Genomic DNA, 18,921 nt, shown 5'->3' with positions numbered 1-18,921 from the left:
GAAGCCAAGCGTTGGAGAATCAAGCAATGCGACGCCAAGGGGGGCCTCAAGGTTCAAAATGTGACAGTCGTTTTGATCATCCACAAGGTAACCAGCAGTGTAGCATCGCAGCGTATCCTCGACGGCTTTCGTTTTTCCCGCACGCTTATCTAGATACGAAAGTGATCTGCTTAACAGAGCCTCTATTCTAGAAGGGGTCCCCTGCTAGCTCAGCCGGGTAGTGTCCGGCACCGTTGACCGTTGTGCCCGCGTCGCATTCCGCCGTGAGAAAACTAGGGGAGGAAACTGTCGATCATGGCTATTTCCGGGGTCGACGTTGGGAACCCTAATTTACGGGCTGTCAAGGATCTTCGAGTGCTGGGGATGAAACCGGGACCTCGCCTATTGGCAGTACGTAATTCCCAACATGTCCATGTCTTGTTGCCCCCGGAATTCCAGAGCCCCCATGTCCCGAGACAAGGGAGCATCGGGCGGGCCTCCAAGATGCACTCGACAAAAGAAGGCAGCGACACTTGGCGATCAGGGGGTAACTTCACCTCTTAAGGACTAGACGTTTCCCTCTCTTGACAGCCGATGCAACTCGGCAGGGGCCCCAAACGTTCGTCGCAAACCCGGTGGCGGGTCAAAAGTTCGGTACGCGATACTATTCGAGGGCCGTTGCAAGGCAGCGTTGGTTGAGGTGGAAATAACACAATGCGCTCCCCTTATCTCTTTGTTTTGGACCAAACTCTAATGATAGCTATGTTACTCCCCTCCTTCGTACGTTGATTGAGCTCATCTCTGCACATTGTTTGTTCTAATTTTTGTGTTGTTGTATACAGCGTTCGAAAAGAAAGGCGAGATTTTGCATTACCCACCTAGACAAACGACAAGATGGCCAATGGACAGGTTCCTGAATCCAATGTCGACGTGTAAGCAGTGACTGTTCCTGCATATTGACTGCATATCACATACTGACCGGTGCATGCAGACTGATTGTTGGTGCCGGCCCTGCTGGGTATGTCCCTACTTCACATGTGATGGCCTCAATTTGACTGACGGTCCAGGCTGATGGCCGCTGCGTGGATGGCGCATTGTGGTGTCAAGGCTCGTATTGTCGACAAGAGAAACGCCAAGATCTTCTGTGGTCAGGCTGATGGTCTTCAATGTCGGAGTCTTGAGATCTTTGATAGCTTGGGTTTTGGCGATCGGGCCTGGAAGGAGGCCAACCACATGATTGAGGTACTATCTCTGCCATTCCTATCTTGACATCTTGCTAACAGTTGATAGATCTGCATGTGGGTGCGTAGACAACGCTCCCATTACCAACCCGTCACGATACTAACCGTGCCCTAGAACCCCGGCTCAGACGGCGTCATCCGTCGCTCCGACCGCATTCCCGACACCATCGTCGGCCTCTCCCGCTTCCAGCAGATCGTCCTCCACCAAGGCCGCATCGAGCGCTTCTTCCTCGACAACATCAAGAAGTTCTCCAACGACGCCATCAAGGTCGAGCGAGCCATCCTCCCCGAGTCACTACACATCGACGAGTCCAAGGTGGACGACGTCGACGCCTACCCCGTCACCGTCAAGCTACGACACTTGACTGAGGAGGAGGCTACGCCTGCTCAGCAGGCTACTGCTAGCAAGACCAAGGCTTCTGATGGTCTTTTCCGAAGTAACCTTGTTTTCAACGATGAGAATGAGGACCTGAAGCTTCTCCAAAAGGCCCAGGAGCGAGACGCCGACTGCGAGATCGTCCATGCCAAGTACGTTCTTGGCTGCGACGGCGCACGCAGCTGGGTTCGTCAACAGACCGGCCTCGAGCTTCAAGGTGAGGCTACAGACTTTATCTGGGGTGTCATGGACATCATCCCCAAGACCGACTTTCCCGATATCCGCATGCGATGCGCTATTCACTCTGCAGAGAATGGCAGTCTCATGATCATTCCTCGAGAGAACAAACTTGTTCGTCTGTATATCCAGCTCAAGGAGGTTACACCTGATGCTTCTGGTCGCGCCGATCGATCCAAGATTAGCCCTGACTTGATCTTCAAGGCTGCTCAGAAGATTATCCAGCCTTATAAGCTTGACTATGAGTACTGCGACTGGTGGACAGCTTACCAGGTACAACCTTCAACTCATGTCGCATTGCACCATTGCTAACAATGTCTAGATTGGCCAGCGTGTCGGTACTGGCTTTGACGCCCATGAGCGTGTCTTCCTCGCTGGCGACGCCGTCCATACCCACTCTCCCAAGGCCGGCCAAGGCATGAACGTCTCCATGCAAGACTCTTACAACCTCGGCTGGAAGGTCGCGCTTGTCGCAAAGGGCATCGCCAAGCCTAGCATTCTCAAGACGTACCAGAGCGAGCGTCGTCGCGTCGCTCAGGACCTAATTGAGTTTGACCAGCGGTTTAGCCGTCTATTCTCTGGCCGCCCAGCCAAGGACGTCATGGACGAGGAGGGCGTCAGCATGGGGGTCTTCAAGGATGCTTTCCTCAAGGGCAACATGTTTGCTTCCGGTCTGTCAGTCAACTACGGCCCTAGCAACCTTGTAGTCAAGGCTGGTGATCCTCTTGCCCAAGCCGACGGCGTCAAGGTCGTCTTGCCGCCTGGTGTTCCCGTCACTGAGGATAGCTTTGCCAAGAAGCAGGCTCTTGCCACCGGTATCCCTGTTGGCATGCGCTTCAACAGCTTCAAGGTGCTCAACCAGGCATGCGCGCGCCCTTATCATTTCCAGGAACGCCTCAAGGCTGATGGACGTTTCCGCATTGTCCTCTTTGCCGGAGACATCCTTGATGCTTCACAAAAGGCCCGCGTTGACGCCTTCTGCGCACAGCTCGACAACCCCAACAGCTTCCTCCACCGCATCACACCCGCTGGAGCCAAGATCGACAGTGTCATCGAGGTTCTTACCATCCACTCCTCCAAGCGTCAAGAGGCTGAGCTTCTCCGCGACTTCCCAGACATCCTTCACCCATACGACGAGCAGGTTGGCTGGGACTACGAGAAGGTGCACGTCGACGATGAGAGCTACCACGAGGGCTACGGCGATGCTTACAAGAACTATGGTGTTGACAAGAAGCGAGGCTGTGTCGTGGCTGTACGACCTGATCAATATGTTGGCTGGATCGGTGAGTTGGAGGACTTTGATGATCTATCCAAGTACTTTGAGGGCTTTCTTGTCTTGAAGGATCACACCAACGGAGTCAACGGAAATGGTGCCATCCCTTTGCGCTGAGGAGGGCGGATTTGACGAGGATAAAAGCGAAGACAAATAGAAAGAACTAGAATAAACCAATTTACCTCATACTAAACAACAAGGCATGATCTCGAGATCTGTTCAACCTATCTGATTGATAACATGGTGCCTGAGGGCTCAGCGTAACTTGGCCAATCAGCAGCGTCATCAGGGGTTGTCAAGGGTGCCTTGTGCGGCGCGGCGAGTTCATAGCCCACAGTGCCAAGAAGGAGTTTTACAAGGCAGAATAAATCTCGCTCGAATTTTGGGCTACCTCTTTTTTTTGTTGAACTATATAACCTACAGTTGATACTGTTTCACCCTGGCCATGACCAACCAGCAACAGCAATTCTTTTCACTCACTTTACACCTTTATAAGTCGTCAACATGCAGGTACTCGCCTCAACAGACGGCTCTGAGCCTAGAATCGGCTGGGAATACCAAACCGCCTGCATTGACGTGCTCAAGAAAGAGCTCAAAGATAAAAGCGAAACCTGCTTCATCCACCTCGCCGCCAAGTTCGCCGTCGGTCGAATCACCCTAGACGAGTATCTCGACGGTGTACTTGCGCATCTGAGAAAGTCGTCCCAGGCAAAGCACAAGTTTGATGTCTTGTCTATGGAGCTGTGGCCCGAGAATGATTTGTGGCCTCTGACTACTTCGGACATTTTTGCGGGATCTGTCAGGGCGTTGATGTGGTCTCCTTCCTTCACTCCTTTCGAGGACAAAGGTGAGTATTCTAGAATCATGTGAATGAATGAAGCACTGACAGCTTATAGAATGGAAATGTCTGCGAGCACTTGCTTCCCTAGCTTGGAACCTAGATGACCCCGACGAATTCCAGACACGCGCGCGCGAGGAGGGCCTGGATCCATCCTCTCTCTCACCCGAGGCTGCAGACCTCCTCCTGGTCATCTGTTACTGCAGACGCCACGTCAAACTTCTCGAGCATCTAGTCCACACGGTTCAACCCCCAGCAGAGTCCAGTTTTGACCGTCTCCCTTTCTACGCAATCGAAGCGCGTACCGAGTCGTGGTCCAATACAGCCCAACACTCTCCCAAGAGTCCCGAAAATGTCGCCATCGAGATACAGATCTGGACGCTCCTGTTGAACTCTCCCTGGATTCATGACCCTGACGAAAATGTTGCAGCAGCAATGACATCGCTCGGCCATACACGCGCTGGCAGCGATCCCTGGGCCATCGAGTACATCTCTCCAGCCTTGGGTGAATTCCACTCTATCCTGGTTGCCAGAAAGTTCTTCCCATCTCTGTCTCAAGTCGCGTCATTCATCCTAAACTGCCCAGATGTCGAGATCGGCCGTCGATACTTCGAAAAGGTGCCTGGTAGCATGATTTCGAGCCACAGGTTCTTCTACCCTTCCCATACAGGGGGCTTGCTTGTCCCAATCATCGAGTCCAAGACACTCAGTGACCAGCATCGTCTCGACCTCGTACGACTGGTGCTAGAGGAGATTCCAAGATTGGACCTCGACGCCAGGATCGACCGCCCCTGGGTCGCCGACATGCGGAGCTTCGGAGCTCCTGGCGATCCGTGGGATTTCTTTAACCCACTCATGGCAGCGGGTTGGCGTGGAGACAAGGAGATGGCAGGGTTGCTTTTGGAGCACGGGGCTAAACCGGAGGTTAAGGATTGCTTGTCCAATCTTGATGCGGGGGGGCTAGCTCGACAGCAGGGGCATAAGAAGTTTGCTACATGGTTTGAAGGCAGACAAGCGAGCTGAGTTTGTTCTTAGCTGCGGCATGTAGCTCTGTGGTTAGTGGACTAGCCAGGGGATGGGCTATGAGGTGAGGGTTGGGTTTTCACGCAACTACCTCGGTATGTGAGTCTAGCCAGAGCAGTGGTGCCGTAGCAACTAGGATTCATCCCACTCACATTGCGGTCTCCCACTTTCGTTTCGAATCTTGCTCAAAGATTGGCCAGGGTTCTTAATAATCAGTAATCGAAAGAATGGGGTTGGTTGCATCAGGTCCGACATGTCAGCACTAACAACAATCATATCAACAACACCGCTGTATGAACAACCCACAAGCAACAACGACACATAGGACGCCACTACCAAGACTGCCAAGAAAATGAACGCCTCTCCAGAACTCTTCGTCACTCTCCCTGCCAAGCGCAGAGTTCGCATCTGCTACCAAACCTTTGGAGACCCAGAAGACTCGGCCGTCATTCTCATTGCGGGCCATGCAGGGTCCATGCTCGATTGGTGTGATGAACTCATCCCTCTGTTCAGCCCCGAGGGCAGTCGACACTTTATTATCCGTTATGACCATCGCGATACAGGACTATCGACCGAGTTTCCTGTTCCTGGCGGGTACACCATATCTGATATGGCCGACGACGTCGAGGGTCTAGCTGATCACCTCGGACTAAACACGAAGGGATATCACGTCGTCGGGGCCAGTATGGGAGGGGGCATCGCGACCCTGGTCGCCGCACGCAAACCCCAACAAGTCAGGAGCCTAACTTTGCTGTACACGTCCCCCGGCCCGAGCGAGGAACTACCCGTCAAAGATGTGCTCAACCTCGGACTCCAGCCAACAATCGCTGGCTTCGGAGACGGGAGGGAGACGCACATCAGGAATGGAATCATCCTTTACAACGGCCTCACAACTAAAACACCCTCACCAGGGGAGAGACAACAATTCGAGGCTCGCATCGCCCGTATCGTGGAAAGAGACATGCGCGGAGGCACGCTGTACAGCAAGAATGCAAACCACGGCGCCGCATCTTTCGGCCACTGGCCTGGAATCAAGCCGCTCAACCAAATCAAGTGTCCGGCTACCGTGATTCAGGCTGCCAATGATCAGATCTTTGGGGTGGAGCATGGAGAGACTTTGGCGAGGGAGATTGAAAAGGCTGAATATGTCTTGTTTGAGGATGTTGGTCATGAGTTGCCGTGGAGGATCTGGAAGCCCTTAGCGGAGACGTTTTTGAAGACATGGAAGAGAGGTGATGATGAATGGGCAGAACGCAAGGAATAGATGAAGGTGAGCATGTAAGCAATGCAATAGACGCCGGGTTAGATAGATAGCAAGCATGGCCAAAGTTGATGTCTCAACTCGATCAAAGACCATTCAAGGCCATATTCTTCTTGCTGCGCCCCAAAATGAAAGGAATCAATATTAACCCAAGTCTAGCGCAGACCAAACTCACATAGCCCAAGTCAGTATAAACGAGCCCAACCTCTATTCGCAAAGGCTTTCCCAGACAGCGACATGAAGTTCCTGATCCCCCTATTCTTCCCTTAAGCCTACCACGGTGTCCATATCCCCCGCATACAAACAGTCCCCAGCCGTATCCCTGGGAGTACAGAGGCAGAGCCTAGAAATGAGGAAACATCTGCACCCACACAGGCGCCATATATACCCCAATAGGAACATGCCTCAAACTCGCAAAAGCCTCAAAAATGATGTAAATCCTCGCCAACATGTAAATAACCAGCGTCAACGACAACACCACATGCATCGCAGTCTCCCACCCATCCAGTCCATCCAAGTAACTAGCACGGATCTTGTTAAAGATGTGGTACAGCGGCAGCACAGCAGCAATAAGAAAACATGCAAACTTCCACACCAGACCCTCCCAAGAGGTTGGGAACACCCAGTTCCATGCAGAGAGATGTATACCGCCGTACAAAGCCGACAGCACCACCGCGAGACCTAAAAGACCGCCGTACCATGAAAAGAAATCCTCTAGCTCCTCGTTGAGGTCCTTGGCTGACATTCCACTAAAGGTTGTAAAGTCAATGTCGAGGTTTCTCTTGCCTTCGCTGAATGGCATGCTCCGGAGCTTCCACATGAAAATGTCGATACCATCGTTGGTCTTGCTGGCCTCGTCAATGAAGTCAGTGCATTCCATGATGCCATAGCTTCTTTTGTCGCCAAAAGTATTCAGGATGGCTTGCCAGCGGTTCATAAACTCGTATGATATCAGTATCTCGAGATTGGGGTCTTCTTCCGGAAGAACAGCAAGGGCGTCTTCGGGAGCGTCTTCATCAGGGGCCTCGGGGACGGTGTAGAGCGCCAGCCCGTTAGGGAGAACATCGCCCACCGACATTTTTTCATCGGGTCCGAGCTCGATGTAGCGTAACGGTATCTCAGAATCGTCAGGGAGCGGCTCTCTAGGGTCCAAAAGAGACAAGTTTGCCGAGATGGTGGTGTAGAACTGGCGCTGAAGAAGCAGTGCAATTTCACCGTCGAATCCCTCAACGTCAGGCCTAATGACCTCGGGGTCTTGGACATTGAGCGGTTTCTATCTCGGATTAGCCACGTAATCCTATTATCAGGAAAGGTTGGGCATACCTTGAACCAAAAGCCATAGAGAATCATCGCACATACGACATGAACCATCGTATGGATTTCCAACAGAGTTAAGGGCAACTTGTACATCCAACGAGCAATGCATTGCATAATCATCCAGGAGACCTGTATAAGAACGAGGATTTTCTGGAAAGTGTCTGCCTTGCTCTTGTCTGTGATCTTGGCCCGAGGGATCTTGACCCAATGGCCTTGGCCGGCAAGCCAAAGAACTGTTGTACCGCTAACTCGGACTGTTGTTCCGCGGCCTTCCACATCCTCGCGAGGGAGAGAACCAACTCCCCACCGTGACGAGTCATCAATGTCCGGCCAGGAAAGCAGGTCCTTGACATCGATACGAACACCTCCCATGACGATAAAAAAGGCGTACGTGAGATCAATATCAAACTAGAGCATGTTAGTATCCCAAGGCAGGAGGTTAAACAGGGATACAAACGTCCTTGGGAGGGCTTAGTTGCGCCTCCCTCAACTTCCTCAGCTCCTTTCTAAGTTTCCAAGCCTCAACCAACTGATCTGCAGCCATGTACAAAACAATCTCTGGTGCAAAAAGCGTGATCAGAGACCACTTGACCTTTGAAATCAAGATCCGATGCCACTTCGTCTTTGTCGGGACATCGAGGTGCAACGCAGTGTATATGCAGGCAACAAGGGTCAAGACACAGCTCTGCAGGATATCCAGAGTACCTCGGATATTAGGACTGTTGACCCACTTGCGCGAGATGACATTCTGGAGATCGTAGGTGCTGTTCTCGTAGGGAGCCGAGACGGACCAAGGGTTGATGTTTGTAGGTACAGCAGTCGTCATGGCTTCGGTTGAGAGAATTGAAGAAAAAGAACAGATTCAGCTTTTTCCTCGCAGCCTGATTCCAAAAGACCTCTTTATACCTCCCTACCGTAGGATTTATGCCAAAGTGCAGCTCTAACAATATCAAAACCAGGCCACCAATCATGGAGCTGAGAATACCTCTCCTGCAGCTCAGCTCGGCTGGGGGCCAAAGGCCTCAACCAACAGGCCCTGGCATGGATGGATGAGTGCCCTTGTAGAGCAGGGCTATGCTGGGGCGGTGTTTTACAGAGGAAGATCACCCTTGAAGGATGATATTTCTCATCCGCGCAGTTTGATATCCTTGTCATCTCCACAAGATACCAAAGTGGCGATAACGGCAACTCCACAAGGCTGAATGCAGTTTGTGCCTAGATTTCGAAGATTGCCGAGTTTGGTACCTGACTATCCTAATTGATCTTGATGTCATTAACATGAGGCTCAATCATGTGCTCTAGTTAAGTACCTGCATCGGATGAACTGGCGGTCATCCAGTCTCGTAATTATGCACATGCCGTGTAACCTACAAGGATGATGGCGGATGGTCGCACTCAACTCAATGTTTCTTTCAAAAGAGCGTTAAACATCTTATCATTTGTTCATGCTACTTGCTATAAAAGACCATCACTGGTGCCCTTTGGACCAGGTGCTTCAAGCTTTGTTTCCATTCCGTCTCATCCTCTTGACCGTCGATATGAAGTTGGACAAGAGATTTCATTCAACCTTGGCAGCCCAGCCACCTACATATCCAAGAGGTTTCCTCCCATCTAGAATTCGTCATCGTCGTCATCATCCTCATCCAGCTTTTCGGTAAACACCCTGCGCAGGTGGTCGAGGTACTTCTCCTGCTCAACAACCTTGTTGGAGATGAAGCCCTGGCTATCCACGTCCCATAATCGCATCAGCATGTGGCTAAACTCGTCCCACTGAGCACTGCTAAGCTTGGCGAACCGAGGCTGGATGTGATCCACAAAGAGAGCGAGCAGTGTGTTTGGAGAGTCGAGAGCCTGCGAGTACCAGAACTTGCGTGTCTCCCAGCTCTCGCGCATCAGCTCAGCATTGTCAGTCGATTCACCCTGGTCCAGCTCCTCCCTCTCAAGAGCATCAACAAATTCCTCGTGGAACTTGCCGTACTCCTCCGAGTGGAAGGTAATCTCCTCGAGGGTGCGGCCAGAGAGCCAAACAGGTGGGCCAGCCATCTCAACGGGTCGCGAACACGCCCACTCAAGGTCGATAATGCCAGTAATGTTCCAATCCTCGTCGACAAAGATGTTGCTTCGGTGCAGGTCGGTTAGCGAGAGAACAAAAGGTCCCTCGCGGTGCTTCCTATCCGCAAACTTGGGCAGGAGGGCCCTCAGCCCAGTGAGGGCCGCCAGCTGTTGTTCACCGTCACCTTGGTCGTGGACCGAGTTGGGCTGGTGTCGAATACGGTTGTCCTGGCAGGCGATGAGGTCGAGGTAGTAGGACTCAACGGAGGTGTAGGTGCGGTCACGGGGGATGTCGGTAGGGATCTCGGCGTTCTCTTGCTGGTGGAGGAGAGGGGTGAGGGGTCGGTTGGCTAGCTTCAGCTCACCGTTATCGTCCATGGTCCAAGAACCAATCTTGGGCAGAGGGAGCTTGGCGAGGCGCAGCATGATGCGGGAGAGGTTGCCAAAGAGATTGGCCCTCTTTTCATCATTGCTGTGACCGGCAGCCCAATCCTCCGACAGAAGAGTGCCATTGTCGATATGCTCGATGACGAGGTACCCCAGGTCGGGAAGGGTGCTGCGGTTGTTGATAACGTATCGGCTCAGCTCACCACGACCGAAGATCCAAGCGACGAAGCGGCGAGGCAACCACATGAATCGGTGGTAGAAGGACGCAGTCTCGATCGAGGTGAACTTGGGCATCTGGTTAGCATTGACTGCACGTGGGGGGCCTCAATTGACAGGTGGAGCGTACCGATCGCGTTCCGGGGAAGCCGAAGCCGAAAAGTCGAGGAATTGGTACGTCGGGGCAGTTCTTCTGCATCCAGATGTATGTAGCGGCCTCGGAGCGGACCTTTTCGTCGACGTTGCCCGGGTTGAAGTCCTCGCCGACCTTGTAGGGGAGGGGGATGCGGACAAGGGCCTGCGCGGGCAGAGACGAACCCCGCGCGTCCTCCTCGATATGGACGGGGATGCAGGCATTGAAGGAGCCATGTATCCATTCATTGGCATCTCCAAGGCTAAAGTCGGATTGTCGCAGGTTCAAGTGTCGGGACACGACCTCGGCAATCTGGTCGCGCTCATTGTTGAGGTGAAGCGAGAATTCTCGTCGCTTCTCGGGGTAGGCGAGTTCGCGGATGATGTCAAGATCCTCCTCGAGAGCCTCCTCCAGGGAAATGTCCCCTCGCAGCAGTGGTAGAGTTTCCCCCATTGGGTCGAATAGGATCTCGCGCAGCCCGAGATCATGCACAAAGGGAAGCTTGATGGGGAGAGAGTTTAGTCGCGTGGACACCAAGCCTCGGGAAATGGGAACCCAAGTTAAATCGGCATCATTCAATTTTCCGCTCCGTGCCCCACATCAGTCAATCCGCACCCGTCATCAGGCCACTAAGCGTATCAGGCCATGTCCCCCAGCCACTTCCATCGCTCTGTGCCGCCATTCCCAGTGTCCTCGTGGCAGACGCTTTGAATCAGTGTCTGATACATAATTGACGCTGTTTCAGGTCATTTGATCCATCGAAGCACCCGTGTTGTTCCTTGTGTCTTGCTTGGCTTGGAGGTCCGTTGCCATTGGCTCCGTCCAGTATCACATGCCCTCTTGACTTTGCCTTACCGTAATTGGCGGATCAAGTGATGTCACCAGCCTTATCATTCACCTGAGTCGGGGCCAACGGCATCGGTCAGATATGCATCCGTAATCTTGACAGAACGGTTGGTCCGGGCCAACGACGAGGATAAAATCTCGCAAGCGACAATCCTTGGGGGTGCAGGATTGATTGACAGTCCGTTTATTACTGTCGCATGTAGTATGTAAGAATAGAGAAGTTGACAAAGCTATACTGTTGCTAGAAGCTCTGAATGTAGTTCCGCTGTTGCTTCTTACAGGCTAGACAACCGTTGAGCCTCAAACCCTAAACCCACAACCCACACAAATTGGATCAAAATGTGATATATCATTCTTTTATCAACCGAATTCAACAACATAGCAACCTCTATCAGTTGCAAAGTATAGAGGTTATGAGGCTATCCCCGGCTCAACAGTTCTTTTTCTTTCTATGGTACGATATCGGGTGAGTTGAAAAGGGTTGGCTTCTTCCTGTAGGGTATGCGCCACACACAAATCAGACCACAACCCCAGCAAGGTGGCAACCTGCAGTCAGACAATCCAGACTGTCGCGTCGACTTGCACTTATGCGCAGGCTTGGAAGATGCGGCAGAAATGGGAAAAATCTAAGCAGGAATTTGTTTGCTTCCAATGGTTTTTTTTACCTTCCTGCCTTCTATATCAATGGATCATTTCCCATTTCCCAGTATTCTGGTTCTCTGAACCCATCTCAACGACAGCTACGTCATCTAGTGGGGTTCTTCCAGCCACAAAGAGGGGCAACTCAGTAGATAGAGTTGATCTGGTAGCTTGATAATGATGTAGTTCTCTTAGAGTCAAGAACAGAAAGCACCTTTGACCCGAAGCCAGACCTTGCCTGTTATTGGTCTACATTTTCCTACGCGAATATGCCCCAGAAGTCCAGTCCAATGGGCATAGAGGTAATTATGGCGGGAACGTCGGCTACGGTCCCGATTCATTATCGTCTTCCAAAACCCACCTTGAGCTTAGACCCGCGGTAGTTGCCCAAGCAATAAACACGGACTCTAGATACCTGAACCCAAAAAGATTATACGGACATGTTCCTGATAGTACACGCTCATCTTGCTCCGTGCCGTGGTATCAAACTCTCACCTGTGCATCCCTAGCTCCTCCATCGGCCAAGCTATCCACAACTTGTGCTCACTGTCCAGAACACTCTCTGCTTTCCGGAGGAGTTGCTCGCCCCAGTTTCTCATCCACCAGTACGTCTCCAGCCTTTTTAAAAAGACACAGAAATACGCAAAGATTGCTACGGCCTCTTGCTTCGACGCTCTAAGCAAGGGCAAGAAATCATCCGCAACCGCGTAGATCCAACCAAACACGTCCGAAGTCTCCACATCAGAAGTATCAAGCATGTTGGACATGTCTCGCAGATAGGCTATTGCTTTTCTGTAGATTTTCATCGTGTCCTCGATGTCTGTATTCCATGCAATTAGATCTTCGAGGTCACCTAGCGCCTTTTTCATGGATGAAGATGCATCGTCGGAGCCTGTCTCCTTGCATTGGCAAGTCTGTATCCTCTCTGCAAGAAAAGGACTGAGCCTGCCCTCGCGAAGGTTTATATCTGGCAAATCAAGGAGAGACCTGGTGCCTTGAATGAGAAAAGGCCATTCGGGAAAGCTGCCATTTACAAAAAAAGGGCTGCCCTCGGCAATCTCTCGATGGCTACCTAATGCTGCAAATGTCAGCATCATCCGTGGAGGCCCTTGAAGGAAACTAACCGACAACAATGGTGAGGACAGAGAACATGAACAACTCTTCTGCGGATTCCTTCTTGATATCGGCCAGGAGAACTATGGCCTCGCGCGATGCAGCACGATGATATCTCAGGGCTGTTGAAATATAGAAATCCTTCTCTTCCGGTGTGTTGTGGGCGAGATGCAGCGCCGAGGTCGCCAGGAGAGCACACATCAAATAGTCACATTGCAGTGCCATGGAGACGAGTGGCCCTTTCCAGAAAGAACGGATGGTCTGGTGGCGGGAAAAAGTGGCATATGTCGAGTTGGTAAAGTTGTGCATGAGCCGGAGATCAAGCATATTGAATGACAGAGGAGCTATTGATGCTGGGTGGTTTGGGGTCAGCCGTTCAGAGAAGAACTCGCATTCGTGGCCTCGCCTGATGCAGTTGGCGCATGATGGGCGTTGCTCATCGCACTGCTATTTGTTAGTTGTCAACTCAAGGGAGGTGTTGGGTTATGGCTCTTCCTTCCGGACCTTGACTTTTCTCCTTTTGCAAGTCTGGCAGCCTGCTCTGGTTTTCCTATGGGCACGTCGTGGAGCCCTCTGTCTCTGGGAGGCATGAAGGACAGATGGCTCAGAAGCCGGCGAGTTTGAGTTGATGGGCCCAACTGTTGTCGAGTGATCCATATCTCCTATTTTATAATTGGGATCGAGACTGGAGTGCTTAATGATGGATGGTTGAAAGACAGAGTTCGGACAGGCTCGTTTAGATATGTGTCGAGTTCGGAAGCTCGGACATTTGCCATTGCACAGCCCTGTCGGAGTCTAATTATTGCGTGTCACAGTGGATGATACGCTATACGCCCTGAAAAACCAACGCAATCAGCGCTAATAATAAGCGCGAGATGCCCCCTGTGCTCAGCCTTTTTCAATACGCCGCTGCGGCTTCTTCGGCGGAATGCGTAAAGATGTGGAGTCGTTTCTGAGATGCTGATTTGATGACTCGCATCTTTCCGTTCTCGCATCTATACGAGAGACATAAGTTGGTCGCCATGGCATCGATTTTGTAGCAAAAGGCACTGGTATAAGTATTGTCGTGTCTACCTGACAGAGCGATGGCTCCTTCTTGAGTCATCATCAAGTTTTTACACATTCAGTTCCCTATATCACAGCCTGCCAGCCTCGACAGACTCGCCTGCCATGCTCAACCCGAGAGACTCTGCCAAAGACAACGACTTCGAGCTCTATCGATACACTCCATCACTGCCTGCTGCCATCCACAGTGTCATTGTGTTTGCCATCCTCACTGTCGTACATACAGTACGGCTTCGCCAAGCCCGAGCTAATTACTTTATACCTTTCACCATCGGTGGCTTGTGTAAGTCGTGTAAATGGCATCGCCATCAGGATTATATCCACTAATAGGGTCTCTTTCAATAGTTCAAACCATTGGCTACGCAGGAAGGATCTGGGGTCACTATGACGAGGAGGCCCTTGGTGGCTTCGTGACCCAAGCAGTCCTCATTCTTGTCGCACCCGCCTTGTACGCTGCCTCAATCTACATGATCCTCGGTCGACTCATCCGAACACTCGACGCCCAACACCTATTTTTCATACCTCTCAAATGGGTTACAAAGATCTTTGTCGCCGGAGACGTCTTGTCCTTCACTCTACAAGCAAGCGGAGGCGGCTTGTCGTCCGGCGGCACCGTTGATATGTATCATCTCGGCGAGAAGGTCATCGTTGCCGGTCTGTTTGTGCAAATTGCGATTTTTGGTATCTTTGTTGTCTCAACCGCAATTTTTCACTCTCGGATAAGGAAGAACCCAACTGCCATAGCTTCTCACGGCGATATCCCCTGGAAGAGACACCTCAATGTCCTTTACCTGACCAGTGGACTAATCTTGGTACGAAGCATCTTCCGTGTCATTGAGTATATCCAGGGGAACGATGGATATTTGATCTCTCATGAGGTATTCTTGTATGTTTTCGATGCGTTGCTGATGGCCGCGGTCATGGTTATTTTCCTGGTTTCTTATGTTGATGGTCTTACATCGGCAGGCAAGGATAAGGAGGCATCGGTTGATTCCAATGGCCACATCCTGGATGAGTTGCGATAGATGAGGTTTGAGAAGGAGATTAGACTCGCTTATCACCAAATTCTTAACCCTTCATCAGCGCTCCTGTTCTTTTAGCAACCGAGAGGCATGGGTCAAGTTTAGTACGGCTTATTGGCTCCTGACATTCGCCTGTTCAAATTTGCAAATGAACAAGTAAGATTATTTTGTAAACAATGAAGAATGCAATTATCAATGTCTAAACAACCCCCTTTCTATACCAAGTGTCTCGAGCCCAAGCTAATCTTGGCTCAGTGTCCAACTGCAAGCCACTCCTTGCTGAAGGGATAGTCCGAGTAGCCTACCGGTGACCCGTAAACATAAAAGGACTTTCTGTCGTAGCGGTTGAGCTCCAGACCCTCCTTGATCCTATATACAAGGTCGGGGTTGGACAGGAAATATCGACCAAAGATGACAATGATGTCCTTTTCCGGATATTTCTCATCCACTAATTTCCGCGCCTCCTCTGGCGTATACCCTCCGGCAACCAGGAGAGGCCCGTTCCAGTTGTTGTATGCAAAGTCCAGTCCTTCTTGCCCGTTGGAGTCCTCGCTACCGGATATACGAGATTCCACGACGTGGAGATAGGCAATGCCATACGGGCGGGTCTTTTTGATGATGTCGGTGAATTGTGGGATGGGATCTTGCATCCTCATGCCTTGGAACGTACTCCAGGGACTCAGACGGAGCCCAACGCGTCCAGGACCGATTGCGGAGGCAACGGCCTCAATGACTTCGATAAGAAGACGGGATCTGTTCTCGATGCTTCCGCCGTACTCGTCGTTTCGTTGGTTGCTGGTATCCTGAATGAATTGGTCGAGGAGGTATCCGTTGGCACCGTGGATCTCAACACCATCAAATCCAGCACGAATGGCATTCTTTGCAGCATCGACAAAGTCCTTGACCGTCTGTTTGATCTCTTCAATCGTCATGGCCTCTGGTACAGCAGCACCTGGTTCTATCGGGATAGCACTTGGTGCCTTGATAGCGAAACCTTCCTTCTTGGCCACTTCGGCATCTCCAGCCCGGCCCATGGCGAAAAGTTGGCAGTAGATGAAGGATCCCTTGCTGTGGACTTCGTCGGTTATAGTTTTCCAAGCAGCAACTTGGTCCTCGCGCCAAATGCCTGGTCCGTGGACAAAGCCGCCGCAGTTTGCCGCTATGAAGGTTCCTTCAGCGATGATCAAGGTGCCAGGTACGGCAGCTCTTTGGCCGTAGTAGTCTTTCATCAGAGGAGTTGGTACTCGGTCGTGAGTGGCGCGAAGACGAGTGAGAGGCGCCATGCCGATGCGATGCTTGACTTCTATATCGCCGACTTTGAGGGGCTTGAAGAGACGTGATTGAGGCATGATGAAAGGTTTCTTAATGCTGGTTGTTCTGGACGAGGAAAGGATGAAGAGGTATATTTCTGGACATGGACGCTGTCCAAGTATTTATAAGTGTTTTCAATGATTGCGCCATCCTTGAAGCTACGAGCTCAAACAAACATGTCTCCTAGGAAGGAGTTGAGATGCTTCCTAAGACGGAGCAGAGATGTTTCCCAACAAGGAGACGAGATATTTCCTAAAAGGGAACAGAGATGTCTCCAATCAGGGTTAGCGGCTAGTGCTGACCGGGTATCCCCTGAAGTTCGCCTCAACAACTTGACCAGTCAAGATTTGGCTTGTGGAGAAGAGGCTTGTCGAGATCCATGAATATTTGTAAGCGTAGTTAGAACCCATGAGCATGATACAAAGCGAGTAGGCTCCTCATCTCTTTTTGAGACCTCGCTTCCTTGAGAAGCTTGCGTAACGTGTCAACTCGTTTAACCAGTCCCAGACGTGCTAACGTTCGTTCACAGAGTTGAATCTGTACTCGGTACCCGGAAGATTCGGTAGGTGAAAAGGGCAGCTTGGGAATACTGGCAGTGATACCATGACTTATCATAACTACGCTATGAGTTCCATTGCCATCGTCTTTAGAGAAATTCCGTGTTTAAATAGCCTAACTAGAGCTATCTTCCCAGAATGTCTTTACAGGTAATGCGAATGCTATCTCTGACCAAATGAACTGCTTCAAGATCTCAAGCAGTTCCGGCCACGATTCATACAACCCCCCCAACCTGGTGTTGTTCTCAGATCGCAGCAACGCCAAGTAACCAGATCGTATTGTGCCTGGGAGGGCAAAACCACCGCCAATGTGCAAGAGCCAAGCGAGAAAATCAGGGAAGTCATCCCATACGGGGTCATCACTGACTTCTTGCAATTTGTAGAGTAGTTGTGATGAAAGGTGTGACTGGCATCTCAAGTCAGCGCAACCTGATACAGACCAGTTGTGGGCAATAATGAAGCTGACTTACGGGAATGGTGGAGGCTGGCCATATTTTGCAGCGCAGCGAGGTTGAACACAGATATGCTGCTAATCGGCAGCACTCCGAGATTGGAGAGTGGGCTTGTAAGCTTGCCAGTCTTGACTGAATGGATGCCTGGTGGTTATCAATGCGTGCCATTCCCACCACATCGCCTCTGCCAATACGAGAATTGTCTCGGATGCATTTCAAGGCGTGGACGTCCTTGAGCACCTCAATAAACTCTTCGTCAAACACATGAGATAGTGATTGAAATCCAGGTGGTAGGATAAAAAAGTTTGGAGAGAAGGGATCCCGTGCCCAATGGAGTTCGGAAAAGGTTGTGTGATCGACAACGCGTTTCGACCCTGTCATGACGGAGGAATTCAAGTCCTGCCTATCATGAATATGGTTAGAATGAAGTATAGAGAAAATCTGCATGATACTCACCAGAATATGGCACGTTTGATGCCATCGCTCAAGTATACACCTTTTGTTCGACACACGTCAAGGAGCTGACGGATCGCACCCATATGAAGTTGGACTTGGCGGGGCATTCCAAGACGAGCCTGCATCATTTATGAAATCAGCTTGCTGGACCTGAAATATTTGATAAGAAGGGGGTACAGACATCTATCCCGGCGAGCAGCAGGATAGCCCCAAGTGTCGATTCTGAAGTAGCTCGTTCTGGAGAACTCATGCTCTGACGAATGGAACTCAAAGCATCGCTCTGGTAGTCCAAGCACTCTTTATCAATGCTGCCGGAGCTGACAGCAAATGCGAATGTCAGCATGACGGCATTCAAAAGAGCATCATCATCAAGGCCTTTTCGGAGAGTTGAGCCCAGACTCTGGAGGACAAGCTCGTCTGAAATGCTAAAAACGGGCTCGGTAGCTTTCTGGGATTTGCCTGGGGCGTGCCATGTAAGCCCATGCTGAGTAATTTTGGAGCCTGTGAATAATCTTACGGTGGCTGAGCAATGCTTGGAGTTTCGGTGATTCTGCTGTAAGTGTCTGGAATGGGCTAGCCTGGGGCGTTAATAGGGAGCTCGGTATCCAGCCCAGGACTTTTTCCTGTTCGGCTTTCTTTGCGGGTCGACCAGCATCATCTGGTATAGAGACTATACGGAAATTGTGTCCTGATTTTTGTTCGAGCTTTCGTTTCTTCTCGATGCCTCGGGCGACAGCGTGGGATCGGGCTAGGCGCCTCACTGAGCGGTCCTTGGCATGATCTGGGTTTTGGATAGCAATGAACCGGAACTGTCCAACTGCAGAGCTAGCATAAGTAAAGCAATGAACGATTGTGGCTGGAGATTCAGCTCACCTGAACCAAGTTGGTTGCGTGCATGGTGGGATGCCTGGTTGGCACCGCTTTTCCTTGCCATGGGTGTATATTAAGCGGGGTGAAAGGGATGACAGGTGCAGCTATTGACTAATATTAGAGTATGTCGGTAATCGCTGAGAATTGAGATGGGATTGTCTCATGAGGGAGCTTCCGAGGTGGATGGGGGCGGTGGATTATAAATCAGAATGGTATTCTATACTGGCTAGCTCAATATCGCTCTAAAAGAAGAGAAC

At 51.1% G+C, this 18,921-nt stretch overlaps 8 protein-coding genes across 8 annotated transcripts; 3 read left to right on the top strand and 5 right to left on the bottom strand.

Annotated features, from left to right (window-relative positions):
- Nucleotides 1–873: 873 nt before the first annotated feature.
- On the top strand, nt 874–3,223 carry NCS54_00493300 (Hypothetical protein; the record flags this gene model as incomplete). The annotated part of the gene is made up of 6 exons (XM_053150452.1): nt 874–911; nt 971–997; nt 1,047–1,221; nt 1,270–1,281; nt 1,336–2,106; nt 2,156–3,223. 6 exons carry the CDS (start codon nt 874–876, stop codon nt 3,221–3,223), a joined length of 2,091 nt encoding a protein of 696 aa, XP_053006427.1.
- A 387-nt stretch (nt 3,224–3,610) lies between these two features.
- Nucleotides 3,611–6,231, top strand: NCS54_00493200 (Hypothetical protein; the record flags this gene model as incomplete). The annotated part of the gene is made up of 3 exons (XM_053150451.1): nt 3,611–3,953; nt 4,003–4,868; nt 5,293–6,231. 3 exons carry the CDS (start codon nt 3,611–3,613, stop codon nt 6,229–6,231), a joined length of 2,148 nt encoding a protein of 715 aa, XP_053006426.1.
- A 340-nt stretch (nt 6,232–6,571) lies between these two features.
- NCS54_00493100 (Hypothetical protein) lies at nt 6,572–8,371 on the bottom strand (the record flags this gene model as incomplete). The annotated part of the gene is made up of 3 exons (XM_053150450.1): nt 6,572–7,501; nt 7,552–7,953; nt 8,003–8,371. The coding sequence occupies 3 exons, from the start codon at nt 8,369–8,371 to the stop codon at nt 6,572–6,574; spliced, it is 1,701 nt and encodes a 566-aa protein (XP_053006425.1).
- A 785-nt stretch (nt 8,372–9,156) lies between these two features.
- NCS54_00493000 (APH domain-containing protein) lies at nt 9,157–10,786 on the bottom strand (the record flags this gene model as incomplete). Its single annotated transcript, XM_053150449.1, has 2 exons — nt 9,157–10,269; nt 10,331–10,786. The coding sequence occupies 2 exons, from the start codon at nt 10,784–10,786 to the stop codon at nt 9,157–9,159; spliced, it is 1,569 nt and encodes a 522-aa protein (XP_053006424.1).
- A 1,523-nt stretch (nt 10,787–12,309) lies between these two features.
- On the bottom strand, nt 12,310–13,615 carry NCS54_00492900 (Zn(2)-C6 fungal-type domain-containing protein; the record flags this gene model as incomplete). The annotated part of the gene is made up of 3 exons (XM_053150448.1): nt 13,436–13,615; nt 12,943–13,375; nt 12,310–12,896 (listed from the first exon to the last, which is right to left on the bottom strand). The coding sequence occupies exons 1-3, from the start codon at nt 13,586–13,588 to the stop codon at nt 12,310–12,312; spliced, it is 1,173 nt and encodes a 390-aa protein (XP_053006423.1). The 5' UTR covers nt 13,589–13,615.
- Nucleotides 13,616–14,101: 486 nt separating this feature from the next.
- Nucleotides 14,102–15,021, top strand: NCS54_00492800 (Hypothetical protein; the record flags this gene model as incomplete). Its single annotated transcript, XM_053150447.1, has 2 exons — nt 14,102–14,279; nt 14,342–15,021. 2 exons carry the CDS (start codon nt 14,102–14,104, stop codon nt 15,019–15,021), a joined length of 858 nt encoding a protein of 285 aa, XP_053006422.1.
- Nucleotides 15,022–15,269: 248 nt separating this feature from the next.
- Nucleotides 15,270–16,367, bottom strand: NCS54_00492700 (Oxidored-FMN domain-containing protein; the record flags this gene model as incomplete). Its single annotated transcript, XM_053150446.1, has 1 exon — nt 15,270–16,367. One exon carries the CDS (start codon nt 16,365–16,367, stop codon nt 15,270–15,272), a length of 1,098 nt encoding a protein of 365 aa, XP_053006421.1.
- Nucleotides 16,368–17,001: 634 nt separating this feature from the next.
- Nucleotides 17,002–18,728, bottom strand: NCS54_00492600 (Hypothetical protein; the record flags this gene model as incomplete). The annotated part of the gene is made up of 6 exons (XM_053150445.1): nt 17,002–17,292; nt 17,357–17,741; nt 17,795–17,913; nt 17,976–18,253; nt 18,312–18,611; nt 18,668–18,728. The coding sequence occupies 6 exons, from the start codon at nt 18,726–18,728 to the stop codon at nt 17,002–17,004; spliced, it is 1,434 nt and encodes a 477-aa protein (XP_053006420.1).
- Nucleotides 18,729–18,921: the final 193 nt, after the last annotated feature.

The sequence above is a fragment of the Fusarium falciforme genome, chromosome 4 (assembly GCF_026873545.1).
Source record: "Fusarium falciforme chromosome 4, complete sequence".
Classification (NCBI taxonomy): Eukaryota; Fungi; Ascomycota; class Sordariomycetes; order Hypocreales; family Nectriaceae; genus Fusarium; species Fusarium falciforme.
This window is presented reverse-complemented; position numbering and strand designations above follow the sequence as displayed.